The 25,503-nt window shown below is 42.4% G+C and overlaps 1 protein-coding gene across 1 annotated transcript in view; it reads right to left on the reverse strand.

The window, feature by feature from the left end:
• MTAP (methylthioadenosine phosphorylase) overlaps positions 1–23,991 on the reverse strand; it is a 50,917-nt gene extending 26,926 nt beyond the window's left edge. The window contains exons 1-4 of the mRNA XM_003121879.5: positions 23,884–23,991; positions 11,860–11,946; positions 10,673–10,731; positions 8,811–8,978 (exon numbers count right to left, since the gene is read on the reverse strand). Coding sequence (XP_003121927.4) covers positions 8,811–8,978; positions 10,673–10,731; positions 11,860–11,946; positions 23,884–23,916 — 347 coding nt within the window. The 5' untranslated portion in view covers positions 23,917–23,991. The remainder of the gene's footprint in view (positions 1–8,810; positions 8,979–10,672; positions 10,732–11,859; positions 11,947–23,883) is intronic.
• Positions 23,992–25,503: the final 1,512 nt, after the last annotated feature.

A 25,503-nucleotide genomic window follows, 5' to 3' on the forward strand; every position in this document is an offset into this window, starting at 1 on the left:
GAAGAGAAAGGTCCTGCATGGAAACTGCTGGAATCCCCTGCCCAAGTACGCTTTCAGTGGCATAGTTACTAGTCTGTAGTTACTACAGACAGATGAATTTGTGGAGTAAGTAACAATAACCGGGTCAACATGGAGGTTATGTGTAACAGAAGGAAAACAGGAAGAGACAACAAAATGCCTCATGTTTTGAAAAAAGCAGCTACTGAGAAACAGTCCTCGCTTATTCTAATGGCCAAAACCCCACTAGAAATCACTTCTGCAGTCCACTCAATGAGTCATTACAGCCAGCTTTTAAAAGTGGGTTGGGTGTAGGATTCAAAAGATGGTTATGTCTTCAGCAGCAAGGTTAAAAAGCAAAAACAAAACAAAAGCTAAGTAAATGCATACTCATGCCTCTAAATTGTTGAGAATTTGGTTAGTTTTATATGAGGTCCTCACCATGCCACAGGCAGGGAGGTTATTCTGTTACCAGGAGGCGAGGTAACAGCAGAACCAATGAGCAAGTAAGGCCACTGGCTCTCCCAGCTGCTCCCTGGACAATGGCAAATAGACACGGAGGATCAGAAAACTCAGGGATGGAGGCAGCTATAAAGCCTAATAGGGAAACAATTTGAAAAGCCTTATTGGAACACTGAGAGTAGCTGAGCTTTTAGGCTGCTGCCTGTTTCATCTGCAAAGCTAGATTCTAAAAGGGGAATATACTTTGATTCCCTATGAGGTCTTTTCTTTCCCTTACTCAGAGAATTTTGCTTCCCTACCAGTGACACTGTGAGAGCCAGGTGTACCCTGTACAAAGAGTTGTACCATAGGAAAACCACCTCAAATTATGAATCTTGGGAGTATCTCCCTTATATGATCCTTTTAAAGTTGAAATAGTCTCACAACTTTCTTTTAAGTTAGATGAAGTTTCAGTCAGATAAGTTCTCTCCCCAATTCACATGGACTGCTGATTGACGGTCAAGAAGCCAAACAGGCCCATTGTTAACAGTGTTTTATTCTGAATTACCAAATGATTCATGACTCTCACACTTGGGACCCTACACCAATGCAGAGAAAAAGAATTAATCAGGGAGTTCCCGTTGTGGCTTAGCGGAAACGAACCCGACTAGTAACTCTGAGGATACGAATTAGATCCCTGGCCTCACTCTGTGGGTTCTTCTATCACCAGGAGGCAAGGTAACAGGGTTAAGGATTCTGGCATTGCCTTGAGCTGTGGTATAGGTCACAGACACTGCTTGTATCTGGCATTGCTATGGCTGTAGTGTAGAGGCTGGCAGCTGTATCTCCGAATCGACTCCTAGCCTGGGAACTTGCATATGCCGTAGGTGTGGCCCTAAAAAGACAAAAAAAACCCCACGAAAACCAGAAAGGGATTAATCAAAGATAGTACGGCAGGGGGTACAATACAAAGGACACTTACACTTAACTTGTGGGCGAGCCTCTTACGAGTTCTCGGTATAAGTTACTATTTTTAATTTTTGGTTTGTAAAGAACATTACACATGGGGTCCAAGAAGGGAGGAGTCAGGAAACTTTGCCATGTGCAACACACATAGGAAAATGACAACACATCCTTTTGCATTTGTTTCAGGTACACGCACATTTTGCTCTTTACAGTTGTCCTAATCACAAAGGAAAGATTATTTTCACTTAAAATATTAGCCGAGGTTACTTCCTTACATGTTTGAGAAACAGATGCAAGGACTGAGTACACACACCCAAAAATACTCGAACCACTCCCCTCCCCACGTGTCTGCTGTTCTATTTCTCCACATCAGCTACACTCAGGAATTCTCTTTTCTCATGCCCAGGCTTTCAAGTTTTCACAGGCTGGGATATAGCCTGAGCAAACCCAGTGATTTTCAGAAGGGAATGATCTTATTTTCCTACAAGGGCTTCCCCCCTGTCAGACTCCTTTAAGAATATCTTTCATTTTTAGAATATGGAAATCTAATGATTTTAAAAACAGCCATAAAGATCAGGGCTATCACTCTTGAGTCTTAATAACCTCTGAGGTATGGTTGATCTGGGTTCGTGTTTTCTTTCCCCTGCGCTGGGCACTGAGGGCAGAGAAAGCAAGATACTTTAGTTCTGCCAACTGTTAAAAGAATAATAGTCATACTCTTCCATTTTGATTATTTCTTTATCATAAATGTATGTCAGGGAGATTAAAACAATCCAGTCCTTCTAGCCTTGGAAAACACTTTAGGATGAGGATATGTTTTTAAGATAGTATGCTGTCAATGTTATTGCAGTAGGCAAATACGTGTTTCCAGACCAGTCTCTGGAAAAGAATCCATGGATGTTAGTGCAAGGAAAAGGACCTTAGATAATGGAGTTCAACCAGTAATTTTGCAGAGAAAACCAAAGGCCACATAGGTAAAGTGACCTGCCAGAGGTCAGAGAGAGCCAAGACAAACCTAGTCCAGTGCTCCTGCCCCCACAGTTTTAATCCACTGCGGAGCTTGGTAGGATGTTGCAATTCTATCAGACAGGTTGAGGCTGTGCGTACAGACATGGGAACTCAGGCTACCAACAGCATAGCCTCCAGCTCACCATTTGTACCTGATGACAGGACCAAGTAGAGGTTCAAGTGCCTGACTCAACACACTAAAATTTACTGTTAAAATAAAGAAGTGCTATCAGTATACCAACACATAGGGCCTTTCTCACAAGGCAAAACATTCTGATTCTCCTTTCCTGTGAGACATTCGAACATACAGTGAATCAGGTACAAGTTCAAGCCTGGTTAACAGAAACCACATGGTTCAACCAGAAAGAGTAACATGCTCCTCAATATCAATATAATGCAAGTCATATAAGTAATTTAAAATTTTATAGCAGCCACATCAAAAAATATCAAAAAGTATTAGCTTGAATATTTTATGTAACTTAGTATATGAAAAATGTTGTTGCATCAGTAATCAATATAAAATTTGAGATTTCACTCTAAATGATATTTCCTTAGGGGATCCTCCTTTTAACAGATCTTTTCTTCTGTTGTTACCAAGTGATGTTAACTAGTAGACATACTCCAGCCAACAATGCCTATACTCACAGTAAAGGCACCTTTTATTGGGCAGGTAACACATACTAAATTCCATAAAAAGTGCTTACTAGAGACTCAGAACTACCAAGGTAAGACTAAGGAGGCAGGTTATCCACATAGCGCACATAAGAGAAAACAGATACTAGAAGATTTTTAGGTTACACAGCTAAGAGTGCCAAAACAGAATGAAACCAGATCTGATGGCAACACCTGTTCTCTTTCTCTGCTCCATCTTTCTGCCCCAAGTGCTTTCTTGAGAGAGGTGGTATGTGAGACATCTACATTTACTACTTGCGAAATGCAACAGTGTACAGTTATACCACTTAAGTAACAAAATTAATCCCATGCTTTAGTATCCAAGCCAGACTTTTCTTTCTAATATCATCTCTAATACTTTATAAATCCAGATCATTCCAGAGTTTTGTGCACTGCATTGTTAAAACAACCATACTATATCCATTTTCTTAAGTCATTACCTCCAAACACATTGACTTGACAGTGTTAGAGATTTTTGATAAAGAGGTCCCCTAAACACTGCCTATAGATACCATCTACATAACGAATGCTGAGCCTCAAGTGGTCATTGATGTGGCAGGCCACTTAATAGAATTTCTTATAGATACTGGTGCAACCTTCTCCATCTTAACCCAAAGGATTGGAAACCTTAATAAGCATCAGAGTACATAATAGGGCTGTCAGGGAAGAGGCAAGGGCACACTTTCCTGGAGCCCCTCTTGTGCAACATCAATGGCCAGCTGATTTTACATTCCTTTCTGTTTGTGCCTGATTGTCCCATCCCTTTAATAGGAAGAGATCTATTAACTAAGTTAGGGGTCACTCTGTTTCTCCTCATTACCAAATGGTTCTAACAGAAAACAGAGAGGAACTGATTGAATCTGAAGCTGAGGTAGAAGCCGTAGAGGCTGTGAGTGTGGAATATTGAGGTTCCAGGCTTGGCCAAGGATAATCAGTTGAAACCTGGGCAGGAATATCCCTGCAAAAAGCAGTACAAATGGGACCTAATCAAACTTAAAAGTTTCTGCACAGCAAAGGAAACCCTAAACAAAATGAAAAGACAACCCACAGAATGGGAGAACATCTTTGCAAGTGAATCAACTGACAAGGGATTAATCTCCAAAATTTATAAACACCTTCTGCAGCTCCATACCAAAAAAAAACAAACAAACAAACAAACAAAAAAACCCCATCAAAAAATGGGCAGAAGATCTAAACAGACAGTTCTTCAAAGAAGACATACAGATGTACAAAAAACACATGATAAGATGTTCAACATCACTCATTATTAGAGAAATGAAAATCAAAACCACTATGAGGTACCACATTACACCAGCCAGAATGGCCATCATCCAAAAGTCTACAAACAATAAGTGCTGGAGAGGGTGTGGAGAAAAAGGAACCCTAGTACATTGTTGGTGGGATTGTAAATTGGTGCAACCACTGTGGAAAGCAGTATGGAGATTCCTTAGAAAACTAAACATAGAACTACCATTTGATCCAGCAATCCCACTCCTGGGCATCTACCCAGAGAAAACCATGGCTCGCAAAGACACATGTACTCCAATGTTCATTGCAGCACTATTTGCAATAGCCAAGACATGGAAACAACCATAATGTCCATCGACAGAGGAGTGATTAAAGAAGATGTGGTACATATACACAATGGAATATTACTCAGCCATTAAAAAGAACAAAATACCAGCATTTTTTGCAACATGGATGGACCTAGAAATTATCATGCTAAGTGAAGTCAGCCATACAATCAGACACCAACATCAAATGCTTTCACTGACATATGGAATCTGAAAAAAGGACAGACTGAACTTCTTTGCAGAACAGATGCTGACTCACAGCCATTGAAAAACTTATGGTCTCCGGAGGAGACAGTTTGGGGGGTGGGGGATGTGCCTGGGCTGTGGGATGGAAATCCTGTGAAATCAGATTGTTATGATCATTATACAACTACAGATGAATTTATTACTAAATTCATTTGAGTAATAAAAAATATATACATATATTAAAAAAAAAAAAGGCAGTACTCCTTAAAATCAGAGGTAGATGAGAATACCGTTAAGACCCTGACTCATTTATGGAGAGAGGGTTCCCCAAAGGTGAGGTGCCACCCACATAACAGAAAACTATGGGAGTCAAGGGACCCAAAGGAGACAATGGTGCACCCAGTCCCCAAGTTTTCCAAGGCCCCCCTGGTGAGCTTGGAGCCTGAGGTCCCATGGGTCCCTGTGGTTCCCCTGACCCCCTTGGCAAGAATAGTAAAGTTAGAAAGCCTGGTAGCCCTGTGAAAATGGAGCTCCTGGTCAGATGGGCCCTGATGGTGAGAGAGATCACAGTGGACCCCCTGGCCCTGCTGGTGCTTGTGGAAATGACGATGCTACTGGTGTTGCTAGACCACCTAGTCCCCCGGGCCGTGGTGGTCCTTCTGGCTTCCCTGGTGCTGTTGGTACTAAGGATGAAGTTGGTCCCTGAGGAGCCCCTCTGGACCTTGGGCATCAGTGGTCCCCCTGGTCCCAGGAGCAACAGCAGTAAACCTGGTGCTCCTGGCAGCAAAGGACAGCCTGGCCACACTAGTATTCAAGGCCCCCTGGCCCTGCTGGAGAAGAAAGCAAGCAAGGAGCCCAAGGTGAACCCAGATCTGCTAGCCTGCCTGGACCCCCTGGCGAATGTTGTGGACTGAGTGCTGCTGGAGAGCCTAGCAAAGCTGGAGAGTGAGGCATTCCTGGATCTCCTGGCACTGTTGGTCCTGCTGGCAAAGATGGAGAAGCTGGAGCTCAAGGACCCCTGGACTTACTAGCCCCACTCTAGCAAAGCCAGTGAACAGGGTGTTTCTGGAGACCTTGGTGCTCCTCGCCCCTCTGGAGTAAGAGGTGAGAGAGATTTCCCCAGCAAACATGGTGAGCCTGATCTCCCTGGCCCTGCTGGCTTCGCTGGCCCCCCTGTGCAGATGGCCAACCTGGTGCTAAAGGTGAACCTGGTGATGCTGGTGCCAAAGATGATGCTGATCCCCTTGGCTCCACTGGTGACATTGGTTCTTCTGGACCCAAAGGTTCTCAGAGAAGTGCTGGTCCTCCTGGTGCTACTGGGTTCATCATACACTGTTTAATCTCTAAGGTAGCTGGGAAAATAATGTTAACCAGAGTGACACTGGCTTACAGCCCTCCCAACAGGAAAGGGACAGTTAGCCATGTGTTTTACTCCTTCCCTAGGCATGCCTACACCTTATCTCAGCAAAAAGTAGTTACTGAATTGTCGTCTCCCAATATCCTCTTTAAGCATAAAGGGGTAAAACACCTGGAGAGGGGAATGATAGGGATGGAATAGGCACAGGTAATTGCAGAAGTTCCAATAAAGGATCATAGAGAGGGAAATCTAGGGGACTTGGGGAGATCACTGTAAGTCAATAAATTGCTCAAGAAAGCCATCAGAACAAGGCAGGCTTGCTTCACTAGTGGAGGTGCGAGAACTGCCTCAGATTGTTGGGTGGGGGATGGGATGAGGCCTGTGTTCAGATTCAGACCAAGGGCAGGAGTATGAGGACCACCCTTCTTCTGATATGAATACACACCTTACCAGATACCAAGGAGGAGCCAGTAAAGAAAGAGGTGGTCTTTTTTGATTGCCACTCCCCTTGGATGATAAAACTGTAACCCACCAGATCCTCAGGGCAGAGCTTCCATGCCTGCCTGCGTGCACCTCTCACAAGCATCCTAAAAAGGGCCCCTAAACACAAATTCCAGCCCCCCCCCCTTTGAATGATCACAATCATTCAGTCACTCAAAAACACTGATAGAGCAACCACAGGCCAAGTAGTGCTATGGGTGTTGGCAGTCAAGTGACAAGCAAGACAGATGGGGTCTGAGCCCTCACATGGTTTACATCCTAGAGGGGAAGATGAAAAAATGTATATATGTAGAGTGTCAGATACAGAAAAATGACAGGAAAAATGGAAGGAGAGGAGCATGCAATGATTTTAGTCAATCCTCATATATATTAGGTTGAACCACATGAAATTACTGATATTCAGCCATTTCTAGCTTACAAAATAGGGAGTTTCACTTGGTTCAAGCTGATAGCTTAATTTTAATAGGAAACTATCAAGAATGCTTCTGATGGACTGAGATCATACCAACCCCTAAAAAGCAGAAGACACATCAAACTGAACTAAATAAACCTTCCTTTGGTAACAGGTGAGGTAGGAGAGATGTTGGGTAGCGTGGACTCAGAGCTGACAGACCAGAAGAGCAGGATGGATGGAGGTGGTCTGGGTGACTGGATGAGGGATGCTGATGAGAGCTACTAAGTGGTTTACTCTCTACAGTACTTCTCCCCACTGCTCCGGCTCAAGTCAAGTAAGAGCACAGTCACCAGTCTCCATCTAGAGCAACCCGGGGCTTGCTTACTTCCACCAGGAATGGGCATGGGAGTAGCACAGGGATGGGATACCCCAGAAACCGCCCACTCTCTCATGTGATTTCCTTAACTGCTAAATGCAGAGAAAGCCCAGGATCTGGGCAGTCCATTAGTGTTCAGTATTTTGGTGAAGCACATTATATATGCCTTGTGCAATTAAGTAACCAAAAATCCCTAGCTTCTGAACCAACTATTGATCTTAACATCATGAAAAGACATTAAGTGTCTCCAGATATGATGCAGAGATTCTTGCCAAGAATTTGAATCTAATTCTCTTCAGGCTGCTAGAGTTAAGCTCTGATTTATGGTAAACACAGGGGACAGAGGAAGACACTGAAGGATACAATCAGCAAAATCCAGCACATGGGAAAACTATGGGACAAGGAAGGGAAAAAGGGGGTGAAACGCTCTAGAAAGGACAAGGGAATGGACCTTCTCTGGACTCTCATTTGAACAAACCAGCTATTAAAAAAAAAAAAAAAAAAAAAGGAGTTCCCATTGTGGCTCAGTAGTAACAAAGCCAACTAGTATACGCAAGGATGAGGTTCAATCCTTGGCACCCCACTCAGACGGTTAAGGATCCAGTGTTGCCATGAGCTGTGGTGTCAGTTGCGGACGCAGATCAGATCCTGCATTGCTATGGCGTAGGTGGGTACAGCTCTGATTTGACCTCTAGCCTGGGAACTTCCATATGCCACAGGTATGGCCCCAAAAAAACCAAAAAAAAAAAGTTTGTGAGACCATAAAGAAAAAAGAACACTGCCTAGACATCTAATACTAAGGAAATACTAAGTAATTTGTTTTTTAAAGAGTTCTTATCTTTTTAAATTTTATTTATTTATTTAATTTTTTGCTTTTTAGGGTTGTACCTGAGGTATATGGAAGTTCTTGGGCTAAGGTTCAAAATCAGAGCTGCAGCTGCTGGCCTATGCCCCAGTCACAGCAAAGCAGATCTGACCCGCATTTGTGACCTAAACACAGCTTGAGGCAATGCCAGCTCCTTTAACCCACTAAGCAAAGCCAAGGATTGAATCCACATCCTCATGGATACTAGTCAGGTTCTGAACAAGCTGAGCCACAATGGGAACTCACAAGTTCTTGTCTTTTGAAGTTAAACACTGATAAATGTTGAAGCTGGGAATGAAAAGTTGGGGAGTTCATGGTGAATATTCTATTTTGTGTATGTTTAATTAACTCCTACAAGAAAAAGGTTAAAACAGTCTGTGGGTCTGCGCTCCTGCCCCCAAGTCCCCACACACTGTCCATTTGAACTGGGAATGATCTTACAAAAGCCTAAAGCATTTTAGATGACTGCTCACCTGTCAATGAACTGATCGATAATGATGAAATCACCGGGCTGAATCTCTTCCTTCAAGGAACCACAAGCTGTGGTCACTATGATATGTGTACAACCTTCTTCTTTCAGAGCCCAGATGTTTGCCTGATAGTTGACTTTTGAAGGCATAATGGTATGTTGCCTCCCATGCCTAAGGAAAGAAAATAAATGTAGAAGAGTAAGCAGGGCATTTTAATACTGTTGGAAAAGAAAACTCACCTACAGTACTGCCGCCTTCCAGGCCTTTCCACCAAAGTGCTTTCCTTGGCAGAGGAAGAATGAGAACAGGTCAGGCAATAACCAGCCTACTCTCTTTGGTTTTAAAGTGCTGGCTTGCTTTACATTATGTTTGGAGTTCCCGTCATGGCTCAGTGGTTAACGAACCCAACTAGCATCCATGAGGATGCGGGTTCAATCCCTGGCCTCGCTCAGTGGGTTGAGGATATGGCGTTGCCGTGAGCTGTGGTGTAGGTTTGACATGGCTCAGATCCCGAATTGCTGTGGCTGTGGCGTAGGCCAGTGGCTACAGCTCTGATTCGACCCCTAGCCTGGGAACCTCCATATGCTGCTGGTGTGGCCCTAAAAGACAAAAAGACAAAAAAAAAAAAAAAATTAAAATAAAAAATACCTTACATGTTTATTCTCTGGTCAAGAACAGGTCATAGCTTACCTAGAATTCACTCTCCAGGAAGACATGCCATGTCTATCCTGTGGGGCACCAATACCCCGAAATCTGAGGCATCTGTCTCACATAAGCTATGACCCACAAAACAAGGGGTACCCGTGAAGAAACGCATGAAATTAAAGTAGAACCCCAAGCTTCCAGTTTAACCTCTCTATTCTTTTCTGATTGATCACTTGAATAAGTTAGTGAAACATTTAAAATACTCTATTTCCCGGTCGTTTATGTTGACACCAGCAGATACGATTCAAGAATGGATCGCGTTATACATCACCACTGTTATGGGCTGAATTATGTCCCCTCCAAACCAGTCCATCAAAATGTGACCATATTTGGACAGTATCTTTAATGAGGTAATTAGGGCAGGTTTGAATTTAACATGAATGATGTCATTATGAAAGGAAATCCAGACATAGACATACACAGAAAAGAACATTTGATAACACAGGGAAAAGACAGCCATCTACAAGCAAAAGAGATGCCTGGAACACAGCCTTCCCTCCTACCCTTGGAAGGAACTGACCCTGCTGACCCCTTGACCTCTGGCCTCCAGAACTTCAAGGAATCAAACTTCTGTTTCCACCTACTCTGTAGTACTTTATTATGGCAGTCCCAGAAGATTAAGACAACCACTAATGATTTCCTGTCACATTTCAAATAAAATCCAAACATCTCACCATGGCCCTTGTGTTATCTAGGCCCAGCCTATAAGTGGGAACTTCAGCTCTTAGCTTTATCTCTTCCCACCTTTGCTCAATGTCGCTAGCCTCACTGCTCAGGTACACTCATTCCTGCTCAAGCTTGATGCCATGTCACTTCCCCAGAGAGGTGCTTTCCACAGTCTTATTAATTAGAAGATAAAAGATGAAAAAGAACAGAAGAAAGCATTTTCCTCTTACAGCTAGAATGGAACACAGAGCTTCAATTTTAGTTAAATTGCTATATCACTTATAAGATTAGGTCCCAACCTAAGGGAGGTTGGTGAAATCTTTAATTTCCAAAGTCAATAAAAAGTACCCCAAAACTGTAAGTGATAAATAAAGACAACTCAGATGCTCTGGCTCCACAAACATATTAAAAACTCAATTCTGGAAAGAGTAATGATGCAGGTATGAGTTAAATTCTCCTTTTGCAATAACATTCAAATGCTTAAAATACCTTACCTTGCAAGGAGGACACAGTCAACATTCTTTATCTTTCCCAAAATTAAAGCATCAGAAGGCTGTACATAATAAAAAATGGTTACAACTCAGTGATTTGAAAACATATACAGAAACAATTAAAAATCTGCCATTTAAATTATTCAACTGCAGGAGAATTCAAAGAAACTTGAGGTTTAAAGATATATTTTAAAAAAAAGTAAGAGTCTAGATTTCATCAATCAATTACTCAATATTTACCAAGCCCTGTACCAGCACAATGATTCATAAAACTTAGAACGGTGTGTGGGTAGGTACCATCTAGTAAGATCTATTTGTAGCAAGCACCCTGGGGACTCTTATGCCAGACTGATCACACACAGATATGTCAAAAGTATTTGGCAGGTTCGAGGACAGGCGTGAGAGCAAAATGCAGAAGGAATAGGAAGCCACTGTCAGGGAATTTAAGAACTTAGCACTGGAACCATTTGCTATGTTAACCAGGTCTAGGATGACCACAGGATGACCTCAGGTAACGAAGGGAAAGGTCCTGAGAAGCTAGGAAGTTAAGAAAACATGAGGCTAGGAAGTAAGCAGGCTGACAGCAGGACCTGGCTAAAAAGAAGGGTTTGGTAGGGACTACCATATGCAGAGATCAGAGGAACAACAACCCTTGGAAGTAGCCCTGTGGAATTAAGAGCAGGCAGATACCCTCACTCTGGCTGGATGACACAAGGAATAGGAGAACAAACAGCCTCCTTTTAATAGAGGAAGAGGGGTGTTTTATTTCCAATTTAGTTATACAACTGTGTTCTCAATTTCCAAGAAATTCCCCTTTGGACCAGGGCTTCCTAAAAAAGGCCACTTGACATTTCCTCCTATTTGTTAAAGGCTGTGGTATGACCAATAGGCCCCAAAATAGAAGCTGATTTAAATGCAGAGATCTGGGGAAGACAGTTCCTGTGTCTGAAATGAGCACCTGGCTTCTAGGGATATAAACTGAGAAGTTTTTGGTATGTATTTAAAAGCCATGTGCTCAGTAGTCAAGTCCAGGGCATTCTTAAGGACACTATTTCAGTTGGTGGAACCCGTCTCAGCCTGGGCCAGGCAGCCCTGTGCTGACAAGACAAAAGCAATTAAAATTTTTTTTTAAATTTAAAAATCAAGGAGAAGGAATAAAGCTAGTATGTCTCCACTAACTTGATATTAACCTTGCCAAAAGGAGTATCCACATATTTTTCAGTTCTTCCTTCTAAGATTTCTGGATCATCCAGGCCTGTGCCACCAATTATTCCAATCTAAGGGAGACAATAAAAGATACCACATTCAATTGTTGTTTCATCAGAAACAAAATCATTATCTTAAGCAAATTCATTCATTCATATTCATATACTCTTTTCCATTCCTACTAAGCCCTAGTTCTTGTAAAAAACCTAAATATCACTGAAAAGCAATCATTTATTCACCAGTGAAAAGCTTTCTATATTCCAGGAATAATGAAAGCAAGAGTCACCTTGTTTGGATTAAATCATATTTTTGTTGACTATGTGAATAACATATTAGCACAGAAAGGAACTTTAACTAGCTTAAGTTATAAAACCAAACCTAAAAATAGATAAATTGGAAAGTATTTTTATTTTTTAGTGAAAGTACAGTTGATTTACAATGTTGTGCCAATTTCTTCTGTACAGCAAAGTGACTCAGTTATACACACATATATAATTTTTTATATTCTTTTCCATCATGGTCTATCCCAGAAGAGTGGATATAGTTCCCTGTGCTATATACAGTAAGAATTTTTGTTGGAAAAGTACTTTCTAACCAGTTTTATTATCTCTACTAAATGAGCAATAGAATAAATGTTCAAATAACTACTAGGATAGAAAATATTCACTATTTCCATTTGGTCAGGATTTCTCTTCATTATCCCACTTAATAAAGAAATGAGACATTTTCTTTCTTATTCCACTAAAGTCACAAAGCTGTAAGGGATCACAAACAGAGGAGTCTGAAATAGCATGAAAAATTAGCCTCATATATATTTATGAAATCAAATGGCATGCAAATATACACAAATCATTCATATGTAAATATATTAATACATGTAAATTTAAGTAATTCAAAGGGCTGTAGTTCTACTTTTTTTAAAAAAAGTGTTGTATTGCACTTTCCAGAGATTAACTTAATTGTCCTTATTGTCAGGGATTAATTTGAGTTAAAAAAAACCTAGTTATTATCCTCTAATCTAATTTGATGATTAAAACACACAAACAAAAATAATTACAAAGATAACTGATTATATTAACTAAACTGTTACCTAAAAATTAAGTAACTGAAATCATCAGAATGATTTCCTAATTAGGAAGGGTTGATACTTCCTAAAGCAAAAATGATATTTAAATGATCAGTAATGGGCTACAGAGATGACTCTTCAATAGTAACCTAATGAAAGTCACGTGCACTTTTTTCAATGAAAATCTGTTAAAATTACTCAATGAATTTTATTACATTTATAGTTGTATAACAATCATCACAACCAAATTTTATGGCATTTCCATCCCAAACTCAGTGTACCCCCCCCCAATCTGTCTCATTTGGAAATCATAAGTTTTTCAAAGTCTGAGTCAGTATCTGTTCTACAAAGAAGTTCACTGTGTCCTTTTTTTAGATTCCACATGTAAGTGATAGCATTTGATATTGGTGTCTCATTTTCTAACTGATTTCACTTAGCATAATGTCTGGGTCCACCCATGTTGCTGCAAATGCTATTATTTCTTTCCTTTTAATGGCTGAGTAATATTCCATTATGTATATGTACCACATCTTCTTTATTCACTCCTCTGTCAATGGACATTGGATTGTTTCCCTGTCTTGGCTATTGTATATACTGCTGCAGTGAACATGGGAGTACATGTGTCTTTTTGGGTCATGGTTTTCTCTGGATAGGTGCCCAGGAGTGGGATTGCTGGGATCAAATGGTAGTTCTATGTTTAGTTTTCTGAGGAATCTCCACACTGTCAATGAAAACCTTTATATTGGCTGTCACTTGAGTGAAATTTCTACTCAACAGAAGAAAGTAGCTCCTCGAGAAAAAAATATTTTCAAAGTTAAGAATTAACTGAACATCTGAATTAAATAATTTTCAGATCAGGTTATACAAGTTGATTTATACTAATATTTTGGGAAACAGTTACCTCTCTGGCCTTATTTCCTAGAAAAGTAAATCAACCAAAGTAAAAAGGGCAGTTAGTAAGATTTTTTAGAGTACTGCAGGTTATATGATTTAGTACTTTGAAAGCATCTCCACAACTTTCTTACATGGCTAAACCAGTTCTTTTTTTTTTTTTTTTTCCCCAGTTGATTTATAATGTGTCAATTTCTGCTGTAGAGCAAAATGATTCATACACACACACACACACATTTTTAAAAAAATACTATTTTCCATCATGGACTATTTCAGGAGATTGGATATAGTTCCCTGTGCTACACAGTAGGACCTCATTGCTTATCCATTCTAAATGCAAAAGTTTGCATCTATCAATCACAAACTCCCAGTCCATCTCATTCCACCCTTCCCCTTGGCAATGACAAGTCTGTTCTCCACATCTGTGAGTCTGTTCCTGTTTGGTAGATATGTTCATTTGTGCCATATTTTAAATTACACATGTAAATGATGTGTTATGGTATTTGTCCTCTTTCTGACTTACTTCACTTAGTATGATTATCTCTAGTTGCCTCCATGTTGCTGTGAATGCCATTATTCCATTCTTTTTAATGGCTGAGTAATATTCCATTGTGTCCATGTACCACTTAATTCATTCATCTGTCGATGGACATTTACATTGTTTCCATGTCTTGGCTACTGTGAATAGTATTGCTGTGGACATAGGGGTACATGTATCTTTTTTTAAATTTTTTTTTTGTCTTTTTGCCATTTCTTGGGCTGCTCCCTTGGCATATGGAGGTTCCCAGGCTAGGGGTTGAATTGGAGCTGTAGCCACAGGCCTATGCCAGAGCCACAGCAACGCGGATCCAAGCCACATCTGCAACCTACACCACAGCTCATAGCATTCCAGATCCTTAACCCACTGAGCAAGGGCAGGGACCGAACCCGCAACCTCATGGTTCCTAGTCGGATTCATTAACCACTGAGCCATGATGGGAACTCCACATGTATCTTTGAATGAATGTTTTGTCTTGGATCATATGGTAATTCTATATTTAGTTTTCTGAGGAACCTCCATACAGTTTTCCAAGGTGGTTGTACCAATTGACATTCCCACCAATGGTGTAGGAGGGTTCCTTTTTCTTTACTCCCTCTCTAGCATGTTATTTGTAAACTTAATGATGGCCATTCTGACCAGTGTGAGATGGTGCCTCATTGTAGTTTTGATTTGCAGTTCTCTAATAATTAGTGATGTTGAACATCAACATCTTATCATGTGTCTACTGGCCAACTGTATGTCTTTGGAGAAATGTCTGTTTAGGTCTTCTGCCCCTTTTTTGATTTTTTTTTTTTTTGATGTTGAGTTGTAGGAGTTGTTTGTATATTTTGGAGATTAAGCCCTTGTTGGTTGCATTATTTGCAACTATTTTCTCCCATTCCATAGGTTGTCTTTTCTTTTTTTTATGATCTTTTTTTTTTTTTTTTTTTTTTGCTGTGCAAAAGCTTTCAAGTTTGATTAAACAAGTTTGTGATGTTGCTGCCACCTCATGGTACACTGTTGAAACTACAGGTTACTTATTCTATCCAACACAACATTTTCCTATTTTGTTACAACTTAACATCATAAGTAGTGAAAGACTAACCAATATAGCAGTTTTCAAATCAGCAGAATGTTCATTTAAATCAGAGGGGTTTAAATCACTCTAATTTAGTAGAAATTTTAAAAATCACATTGTCTTGTGAAATCCTAATCCTTCTTCCAGCAGGCGTCTCTATTTTATCATTTCATGTACCTCTGAAGCACCACAGATCATAGTGGAGATGGGGTTGGTGTAGGAGATGTAATGAACTGTCTAGCTCATGTCGTCACCTCAGACTGCTGAACTGAGTTGCTAACTCAGAACTCATTCTTAGCCTACTCTTCAGGGATTCTGCAATGCATGGAAACTTCTGGTTTTTGGTTTGCCTTTTTTAAAAAAAATACTTACTACCACTTTGACTTGGCTATTTTTGGCTGTTCCCCTGAGCCATGGCATCTCTCATTCTGGATTCAACACTAGTCTCAGACTTATATATATATAACTTGGTTTAGAAACCACCCTCTGTTTAGGCAAGCCAGCCCAGCATTACAGCAATAAATAACAAGTACTAACTGGGGGAGTTCCCATTGTGGCTCCATGGGTTAAGAACCTGACATAGCATCCTTTAGGAGGGGGGTTCAATCCCTGGCCTTGCTCATTGAGTTAAGGATCCAGCATTGCCTCAAGCTGAGGGTAAGTCACAGATGTGGCTCAGATCCGGCATTGCTGTGGCTGTGGTGTAGGCTGGCAGCTGCAGCTCTAGTTCAGCCCCTTGTCCAGGAACTTCCTTTTAGGACAGGTATGGCCCTAAAAAGAAAAAAGAAAAAGATATGCTAACAGGTCTTGCTGAAGTTCAGTGCCCTTGAGCCCACCCTCAGAAGCCCCAAGCTTCAGCCCTTACCACCCTGGCTGTGTAGTGCTCAGCCCTCAGTGAGGAGTATTTAGTACTGGGTGTGAAAGCAAGGACTGTTACAGCTCATCAGAAAGGCCAGAATGTGGTCTCTGGCACTGGAATTATTTGCAAGAAATCCTGTCCAGTCAAACTGGCTCAAGTTTTTTATGGAAACCCATATGTGGGAAGGGATATAGGGCAAGTGTAACAAGTGCCACACTAGGGAATTCAAATTCTCACATTTTTCTTGGGGCACATGGAGGCCCACGCCAAGATGTGGCGATGTCGCCACCTGCTGGCTCTATGGTAAAGTACAACTAAGGGATGAACCTCCAGCACCAGTGACCTTTCTGTCTTTCCCCACCAGCCCCTAAATTAAACAGTCAACTCAGCATCTGCCATGATAATAAAGTAAGTGTGTCTTCACATTTACATCACATAATCTTTACAACCACCCTATAAGATAGGCTCTATAGCATAACACCCATTCTTACAAAAGAGGAAAGAGAAACACAAAAATTAAGAAACTTGTCCAGAGAGCAAATTGTAAAGTGTAAAGCTGGAATAGGAACCCAGATCTTTCATACTCCACCACTATGATATACTACCTCCCAGTATCCCCTGGAATCCTTGGTAACATCACACCCTATTAGAAATTTATTGTCTCCATGTTAAGAAGAAACTGATGCTCAGAGTTCAAGTTCTGGACTAAGGTCACACAGTAAGAAAGGAAAGAGCAACTCTGGGCACCTAAGTGAACCACCTTGGAGGGGAGGAGGCTCTCCACCCATGACCTCATGTATACTTACCAGGCCTTCTGGGCCAAAGGCATGGTCCTCAGTCCTATTCAAGGTCTGAGATGGAATTTCTGGGCCAATTCTGCCCAGCCAGGACTTCTTCACTATATAAGATAAAGCTCTGAAAAAGGACCCCCTGGTCAATCAAGGTCACTGCCAGATTTTAACAGCAAGTTGATTCATCCATGCTTTTCCGTTTGCAGACCACCAAGTCAGGCTCTTCAAAAAGAAGAGATGGTTTGACCTCCTGAGACTGTGAAAGCATTTTATCTAAATGTTGGTTTACCTGACCAGAATGGTTACTTCCAGCAACACTGAAAGGGTTCAGCCTCTACCCTGGTCCAGTTCCCCTTGGCACCTGGCCACAGGAGATTTCACATACTCCCCTGCCCCCTTGATTTTAAGAACCACTTACCATCACAATGAAGCCTGGAAACACTACATGGAGGAACCTAGCACTGCGTGAAAGCACTCTCAAAACACTGTAACCCTGAGTTAAGTGAGATTAGCTCATGCCAGGGAGACTGGATGACTAAGTTCTCCAAGCTCATGAGGAGATAAGAGAGCCAGCACACCAGCTAGCAGCAATCTCTGCTCTTAAGCATTATAGTTCTTCAGCTCTGGTTGCCACTGACAAATTTGAAAGTTCAGCAAACAAAAGCTCTCCTTTATTGGGCTGACCTAGTTTTGAGGCCTCCCAGTCAGAGCCTTGCAAAATCTCAGGAGGCCAGCTGTATGGATAGAGTGGCCAAATGTCTCAGTCTGGGAGGCCTGTCCAGAACCTTCAGTATGGTCCACAGAGAGAGTGGCTCCATCTCTGACAGAAGGCCCTTCTCTGTAAGTCACCCTTACAGGTGATGGTTATGGGATCAAGTGAGTCCTAAATATCCATATGTTGAAGTTCTCTCAATGCCTCAGAATTTGACTCTTTGTTTTTTTTATTAAAGCACAGCTGTTATACAATACTATATTAGTTTCATAGTGAACACATAGTGATTCAATATTTTCATAGATAATACTCAGTTTAAAGTTACTACAAATAATGGGCATATTTCCCTGTGCTATACAACATATCCTTATTGCTTTTAATTTTATACATAGTAGTCTGCATCTCTTAATCCCACACTCCTATCTTGCCCTACTCCCTCACCTCTCCCCACTGGAGAGAACTCATAGTCTGTTTCTGTTTTGTATAGACATTTGTTTGCTTAATACTTTCTGGGTCCATCCACACTGCTGCAATCAGCAGAATTTCATTTTTTTAGTAGCTAATATTCCACTGTATGTGTGTGTGTGTGTGTGTGTGTGTATGTACGTATGTATGTATGTATGTATGTATGTATATATATATATATATATATATATATATATATATATATATATATATGTATCTGTTCTCCTGTTGATAGGCACTTAGGTGGCTTCCATGTCTTGGCTGTTTGAGTATTGGGGGTGCATGTATCTTTCAGAATTAGTGCTTTTGTTTTCTTCAGATATACACCTAGCAGTGGATTGCTGGATCATATGGTATTTTATTTTTAGTTTTTTGAGGAACCCTCCTACTGTTTTTCATAGTAGCTGCACCAATTTACAATTCCACCAGCAGTTTAAGAGGGTTCCCCTTTTTCCATGCCCTCACCAGTATTTTGTTATTTGTAGACTTTGATGACAGCCATTTTGACAGGTGTGAGGTGATCTCACTGTGGTTTTGATTTACATTTGACTAGCAATATTGAGCTGAATTTGATTATTTTTGGAAATAGGGTCTTTGAAGAGGTAATTAAAGTTAATGAGATCTTGGGGAGGGTGGTAACCCATTAAGATTGGGGACCTTATAAGAAGAGACTGAGACACAGACATGCAGAAGGAAGACCATGAGAAAACCCAGGAAGAAGGCAGTCATCTGCCAGGCCAGGAGAGAGGCCTCAGAAGAAACCAATGCTGTCAACACTTTGATTTTGGATTGTGAGGCAACCCATTTCTGTTGCTTGAACCTCCTAGCCTGTGGTACTTTGTTATCACAGCCCTAGAAAACAAATTAATACTATATTTTGGTCAGAAATAATTACAGATTCAGAACATCTGTGGTTTTTATATAACAAATCTCCTCTTGCAAAGTCAAGATATTCTAATGGGTAGACACCCTGTTAAAGTTATGGTTCACTTCCTGAAGTGGTCAATTATCATTATTATTATTTTTTCTCTTTACAGCCATACCTGCGGCATAGGGAAGTTCCTGGGCTGGGGCTGAAGTGGAGCTGCAGCTGTGGCCTACAGGTCACAGCAGCACCAGTTCCGAGCAGCACCTGTAACCCATGCTGCAGCTTGTGGCAATGCTGGATCCTTAACCCACTGAGCAAGGCCAGGGATGGAACCTGCATCCTTACAGACACTATGTCAGGTTCTTAATCCACTGAGCCACAGTGGGTATATTCTGTAGCACTCACCTTCCTTCACTTGTGGAGCGACATGGGATTCTTCCTGGTGTTCCTCCTGGGTCAGCTGCTGGATACCAGAATCCCTAGGGGAGCTTTCAGTACCAAAGCCCAGGTCCCAGACTCCTGAGATTCTAATCGGGCAAGGGAGAGTTTTTTTTGTTTTTTGTTTTAGTAAACCTCCTCAGGTGGTTTTAATGTGTAGCCAGACTTAAGCAACATTGCTCTAAGACCTAGATCATCAGTCTCTAAAATCTGAGCTAGCCAAGAGTCATAGGCTGAACGTTTCCTGCAAGATAGCCTGTCTGCATTCTAATTACCAGAACCTATACATGTTAATTTCCGTGATTAAGTTAACAGTTCTGAGATGGGGAGATTATTCTGGATTATCTGGATGGGTCCTACATGGAATCACAAGGGTCCTTATAAGAAGGTTGTATGAAGAAGTTGGCAATGTTGATAGAGGTTGGGGGAGAAAGGGGATGTGATGCAGGGCAGTAAGCCAAGGAAGGCTGGTGATCTCCAGAAGCTGGAAAAGGCAAGGAAACAGATTCTCCCTTAGATCTTCCAAGAGGATCTGCCCTATTGACACCTGGATTTTAGCTCCGTAGGATTTATTCTGGATTTCTGACCTCTAGAATTGTTAAGTGACAACATCTGTGTTGTTCTAAGCCATCCAGTTTGTGGTAATTAAAATAGACAAGGAAACTAGTACACTAAGAAACACCTGAGGAGCTTGTTAAAAATGCAGATGCCCAGCCTTTTCAAAGCTCCCTGGTCAATGGTTATCACACTTTAGTGGGCACCCGGATATACTAAAGCTTTTAAAACCCAGTTTGCTGCCCCTCCCATTTCAGATTCTGCAGGATTGGGGTGGGGTCCAAGAATGTGCATCTCTGACAAATTCCCTGTGAGGACAGATGCATCATAGGCTATGAGAACCACTGTTTTAGATGCTTCTGAGGCAGAGACTAAAATACTCTTATAATCCCAGAGAAGGATCCAAGGTCCATTCCCCACAAAGATTCCTATCACCTGTTTCCTCATCTGCACCTGTGAGGGTAAGGTCTTTGCTTAATCTGTACAACTGTGAGAATCAAATGAAATAATGCAGTACAATCTCTCACTCTTTCTGCACACCCTCCCAACTCCAGCAAATATAAACAAAATCAAGATAAAGTTCCTCAAAGCAACAGCAGCAAAAATACTTCTCTCCTTATTTTTCTCGGCTGCTCAGGTCACAAAACTGGCTACTTCTTTATCTTTTTACCAGGGAGTCTCTGTCTCAGATTTAACCCAGTGGTCCTCAACCAAACATATAGGCTCTTCTGAGGGGATGCCCAGAAACCCACGGGGACATTTCTGACTGGCACAATGACTTAGGGGAGTGCTATCAGCATTTTTTGGAGAGGGGACCCAGGTGTGTTCTATGTCCTGCAGTACTCAGAACAGTCCTATTAAGGGAGGAATTGTCCTGCCTCAAATGGCATTGTCTCTAGGGGAAAAAAACAAAAACATAAAATGAAGGTTGTTTGGTTGCCAACTGGGGCCTGTGGGTTGTCCTCCGGTTTCTGAAGGTCACTTAAGGACTTTCAGTGTGAAGGCCTTTGCCAGCCACCCTCAGCAGGTGAAAAGGAGAGCTTCCAAGACTTGGTTTCAGAATCTGAACTCCATGATTTGCCTGTCCCCCTCCTCTTTGTTTATAGTCCATTACCCACCTACTGTGGGACCATATCCCTCCCTGTCATTAGCAATCATGTAAATAAGACTTATTTTTAATCCCTTGGAGGAAAAGGTGGGCACCTGCCTAGAGGAGCCACAGCCCATTAAAGAAGCCCTCCAGAATGCCAAAGACTGTTTCAGCCCTCTGCATGGTCAAGAATACCACCTCCCCATGGCTGCTGCTGGAGGATGATGTCTTCCCAAGGTCCTCCCAGGCAATGGCTTTTACTAATACTGTGGGAGAGTGTCCAGTGGGCACTGGGAGGCAGCTTGCTTTATGCACACACTCCATACTCCCTCTCGCTTAAGGATGCATGACCTCTTTTGCAACAGAATAAAATGGCACAGGGACCACATGTTGGATATCAGAAATGACGCACAACATCTAGTTGGTGGAATGCCAGGCTCTAGACCAAGTCTCTCACTGTCTAGGTTCAACTGAATAATCCTGGACTTCTTAGGTCTTATCTGAGACTCGGGTTTATCTCCACAAAGAGAGGTTTATGTGGATATATGGTCCTAAGGAATGTTCCAGCTGTATATTCTATGATCTGGGGATAGGATATGATTTTCATTAACTTATTTTGCTCTGAACACTAGCATCTCATGTTTTCTCTCTAGGATGTTGCCTCAGCAGTCTGGGAGAGATGGTGTTGGAGTCATGGATTTGCAGCAACAAAGTTGTCACCTTTCTAATAACCTCAGAGAAATCAGCAGGCAGGCCTAGCACTATTTGAACCTATTAATTTTATATTCTTGGAGTTCCCTCTTGGCTCAGCGGAAATGAATCTGACTAGTATCCATGAGGATGCAGGTTGGATCCCTGGCCTCGATCAGTGGGTTAAGGATCCCGCATTGCTGAGAGCTATGGTGTAGGTCACAGATGCGGCTTGGATCTGGCATTGCTGTGGCTGTGGCATAAGCCAGAGGCTACAGCTCTGATTCAGCCCATAGCCTGGGAACCTCCGTATGCCCTGGGTGCGGCCCTAAAAAGACAAAAAAAAAAAAGTTATATTCAGCAGCTTGCCAAGAATAAAATACACACAATTCAGTATTTACATCTGGGCTCTAATCACAGTTCCCATTCTGCACTTAAATGCACTGCACTAATTTTACAAGAGAAACTGTGTGGCAGGCAGAAAGCCAAACCAAATTAAAGTGACACTTTTAAATACCACTCCTCTCTATTTTTAATGTAACTTTAAGTGTATTCCTGGAAGAGAAAGGTAATAGTTTCCTGCTTGCCCACTGAAAGCTGTGGCCTACCATAATAATTTAATTGCTGGAGAGAAGATATTCAAGATTAATCTCAGCTCCCCCACCTATAACACTACCATTTAATGTTTCATCCATGCCCTAGACAGACAATAGGATTCTAATGTCCCAGCAAACTCTGCAGTAAATTTCCGATTTTATAGACAGGCACCTAAAGAACTCACTTTTGCAAAAGAGCCTCATAAAAATTCTGCTTTTTTCTCCATGACTGATAAGCATTCTACAAATATTTGTCTAATGCAAGATTATTTGCAAAATGGCAAAAGGAATTTAGTATCTAAGTGTGACTGCAGTTCTCCTCATCCCACCCCCTCCCATAAGTGTCTCACCAGGAGCCTACTAATCACCACTGGCTGACCACACCCTGACCACAGATTTCCTTCTCTAGGGAGACCTGAATACAGATGCGGCAGAATCAAGAGAAGTATGTGAAGGCGATGGACCTTCCTAGCCCATCGGCCAAGAATTTCTAAAGCCAAACAAGTTAACTGAGTACTTAACCAATGATAAACAGCCAAGAAGAGACCTTAAGTTTTATTATCAATTTATGTTTGTGTACTGTAATTCTCTCTCTTCCCAAGGCACCAACCTGGAAGAAGTGTTTAAAAGCCCCAGGAAAACTCGCTGCAATCTTCGGAACTCGCGCCCTCCGCCGGCAAAGCTCCCTCCACACAATGATCCCTTACACGGAGATCTCAGAGCCGAGGCACAAGGAAACTGATCTCTAACTTTCAAGGTTGCCAACAAAGCAATTCAAAGCCAGGGCCCTCCCAACAGGGAGTGGCCCAGTACCAGTACTTCCGTACTCTCTTTTCAGTATCGTAAAAAAGTATCAGAGTCCCCATAGCATTGCACAGCGGGGTGGGAGGTGGAAGTCGTGGGGACTTCTGAACTGAGGTCTACGTTTAGAAGAAGAAGGGAAAAAAAAAAAAAAAAAAAAAAGCCGGAAGCTTACAAAAGAGCAAGCACGCAGCTCTCCCACGTGGGCTTCGGGCAAAGGGCCAGGTTAGAGCGGAAGTGTTGAGCCTGGGCAGGGCACCAGGAAGTCCCGGCAGTTGCAGGCACTCACCCACCTGGCACACCCGCAAGCCTTAGGCAGACAAATCTGCCCGAAAAGGAGTGGTGTTTGGGCGGGGATGGACGCAGTGCCCGCCTGCTGCCCCTCTTGGAAGGGGCTGCCCACGCCCTGCGCGCTGTGGGTGCAGAGATCAAAGGTTGGGGGACGCCTTTGCAATTATTTCCTCTCCCCGGCTCCCCGCCCCTGGGTTAACGGGCCCCAGAACCTCCCCGCCGCGGCGGGGGCGCACGGTTTACAGGCACGGTTACCCAGGATGGGAGGACTCCAGCCCCTGGGCCGGCTAATCTCACCTTCACGGCTGCAGCAGCGGCACTTAAGGCCATGTCTGTGCGAGGAAGAAGCAGTAGCCTTGCGGGGATTGCAGGAGCGGAGCGGGTTCCGGAGCTCAGCGCGGGACTGAGCAGCGAGGGCCCGGGGGCGGCTCTGGCTCCTCCTCTTCCTTCCCGGGACAGCTGGATTGGCTGCTGATGTGGGCTCTCCCCCGCCACCCCCCTCCTCATTTGGAGATTCCCGCGTCCAGCCCCTTTTGCAGACCTTTCCGGTTTTCCGTTGTTTTTTTCCATCCCCAATTTTAACTAATAGGCTCATGATAGTGATAATAATGGAGACCTCTTACTGAGCGCTCATGCTGTCCAGACACTGCGCTTTGCACTTTAATCAGCGCCGTTAACTTTCACAAGAACCCTACAAGTAGCACTCCCGGCTCCGTGTAGTATCAGCTGCCTGCTAATCTCTATAAAACCAGGCCCATCTGCATTCCACGAGTTCTGCAGGAAAGAAAAACCGTGGAGGGGAGGGAACAGGCTGTTTCTGAATATCACCTCCAGTTGCTAACGCGGGGCAGGGTGCAGTTGGCTCTTACCACCGGGACCCAAGTGGGTGTTTGCTCCTTTCCCTTAATTTGTAGGGGATAGAGCAGGGGTGGGCTTGACCCAAGACTTAGGGATGACGAAAAGAAACAGAGTCAGTGCTACTTACTGGGTAACCTTTTCGACCTACAAACTCTTTGAGGGGAGGCTTTTAAGGGGATGAAACCTTCCAAACTCCCAACCTGGTCCACAGCACCAGGGCTATACTTAACCTTCCCCACCCTGGGCAAAGTCCAGTATACCTACGTTCAGAATCCAGACTCAGGTCTTCATCACTGATCACTGGGTGGTCAACCCCCGCCCCAGGACCCACACACCTTACACTGACCCTCCACTGGCGTAATCCCTTACTCTCAGAACTCCCTGGATGGATTAAATTCTACTAAGCAAAATGCTGAGTGACAGTAGTGTACTGAGATACGGAAATATTGCAAATTACTCTGGGAATGGGAAGGTGGCTGTGAAGGAATGGACTTTCCTCTTTCCCTGGAGCAGCAAAACACTGAAACAAGACACAAGTATGTTTTCATTTAAAACATCACTGTTTGGGTGCGGCACGATGTACTGTTTCCTTAAGCAAAGACTTTGATTATTCTAGATTTAAATTTTCTTGCAACGTAAAGTTTTTTTTTTCTATTTCTTTTAAGCTATAAAATGAAATGGAGAAGAATTAAAGAAGAAGATTGGGGTGCTCCTTTGAAAGAGCAGGAGGCTGGGGATTCTTCATGAATGTAGTTTCTGAGAAACCTGACTGCTGATGGCCTTATTTTTGAGAGCCCACCACCGGGGGGTGAGGGGGGGAAACAATAGCAGGGACACAGATGCCTTGGGTGTTATGGCTGCTTCACAATTAGAGGATCTTGACCAAGTTATGTGCTTTGATGTGACCAGCAAGTCCAGTTTCTACTCAATACCACTTCCCTGCCAAAAGTTAGACTCTGTAAATTAGCTAAATCTTTAAGCATTAGAAGATCCTTTAGACAGGAAAGGGGTTGGAAACATACAAGGGTTAAAAACAAAATTCAACTGAGTAAATGTGAA

This window comes from Sus scrofa, chromosome 1, assembly GCF_054392235.1.
Source record: "Sus scrofa isolate SSC_HxYL_T2T_F1_AM1 chromosome 1, Sscrofa_HxYL_maternal_Yorkshire_Landrace_v2.0, whole genome shotgun sequence".
Lineage (NCBI taxonomy): Eukaryota > Metazoa > Chordata > Mammalia > Artiodactyla > Suidae > Sus > Sus scrofa.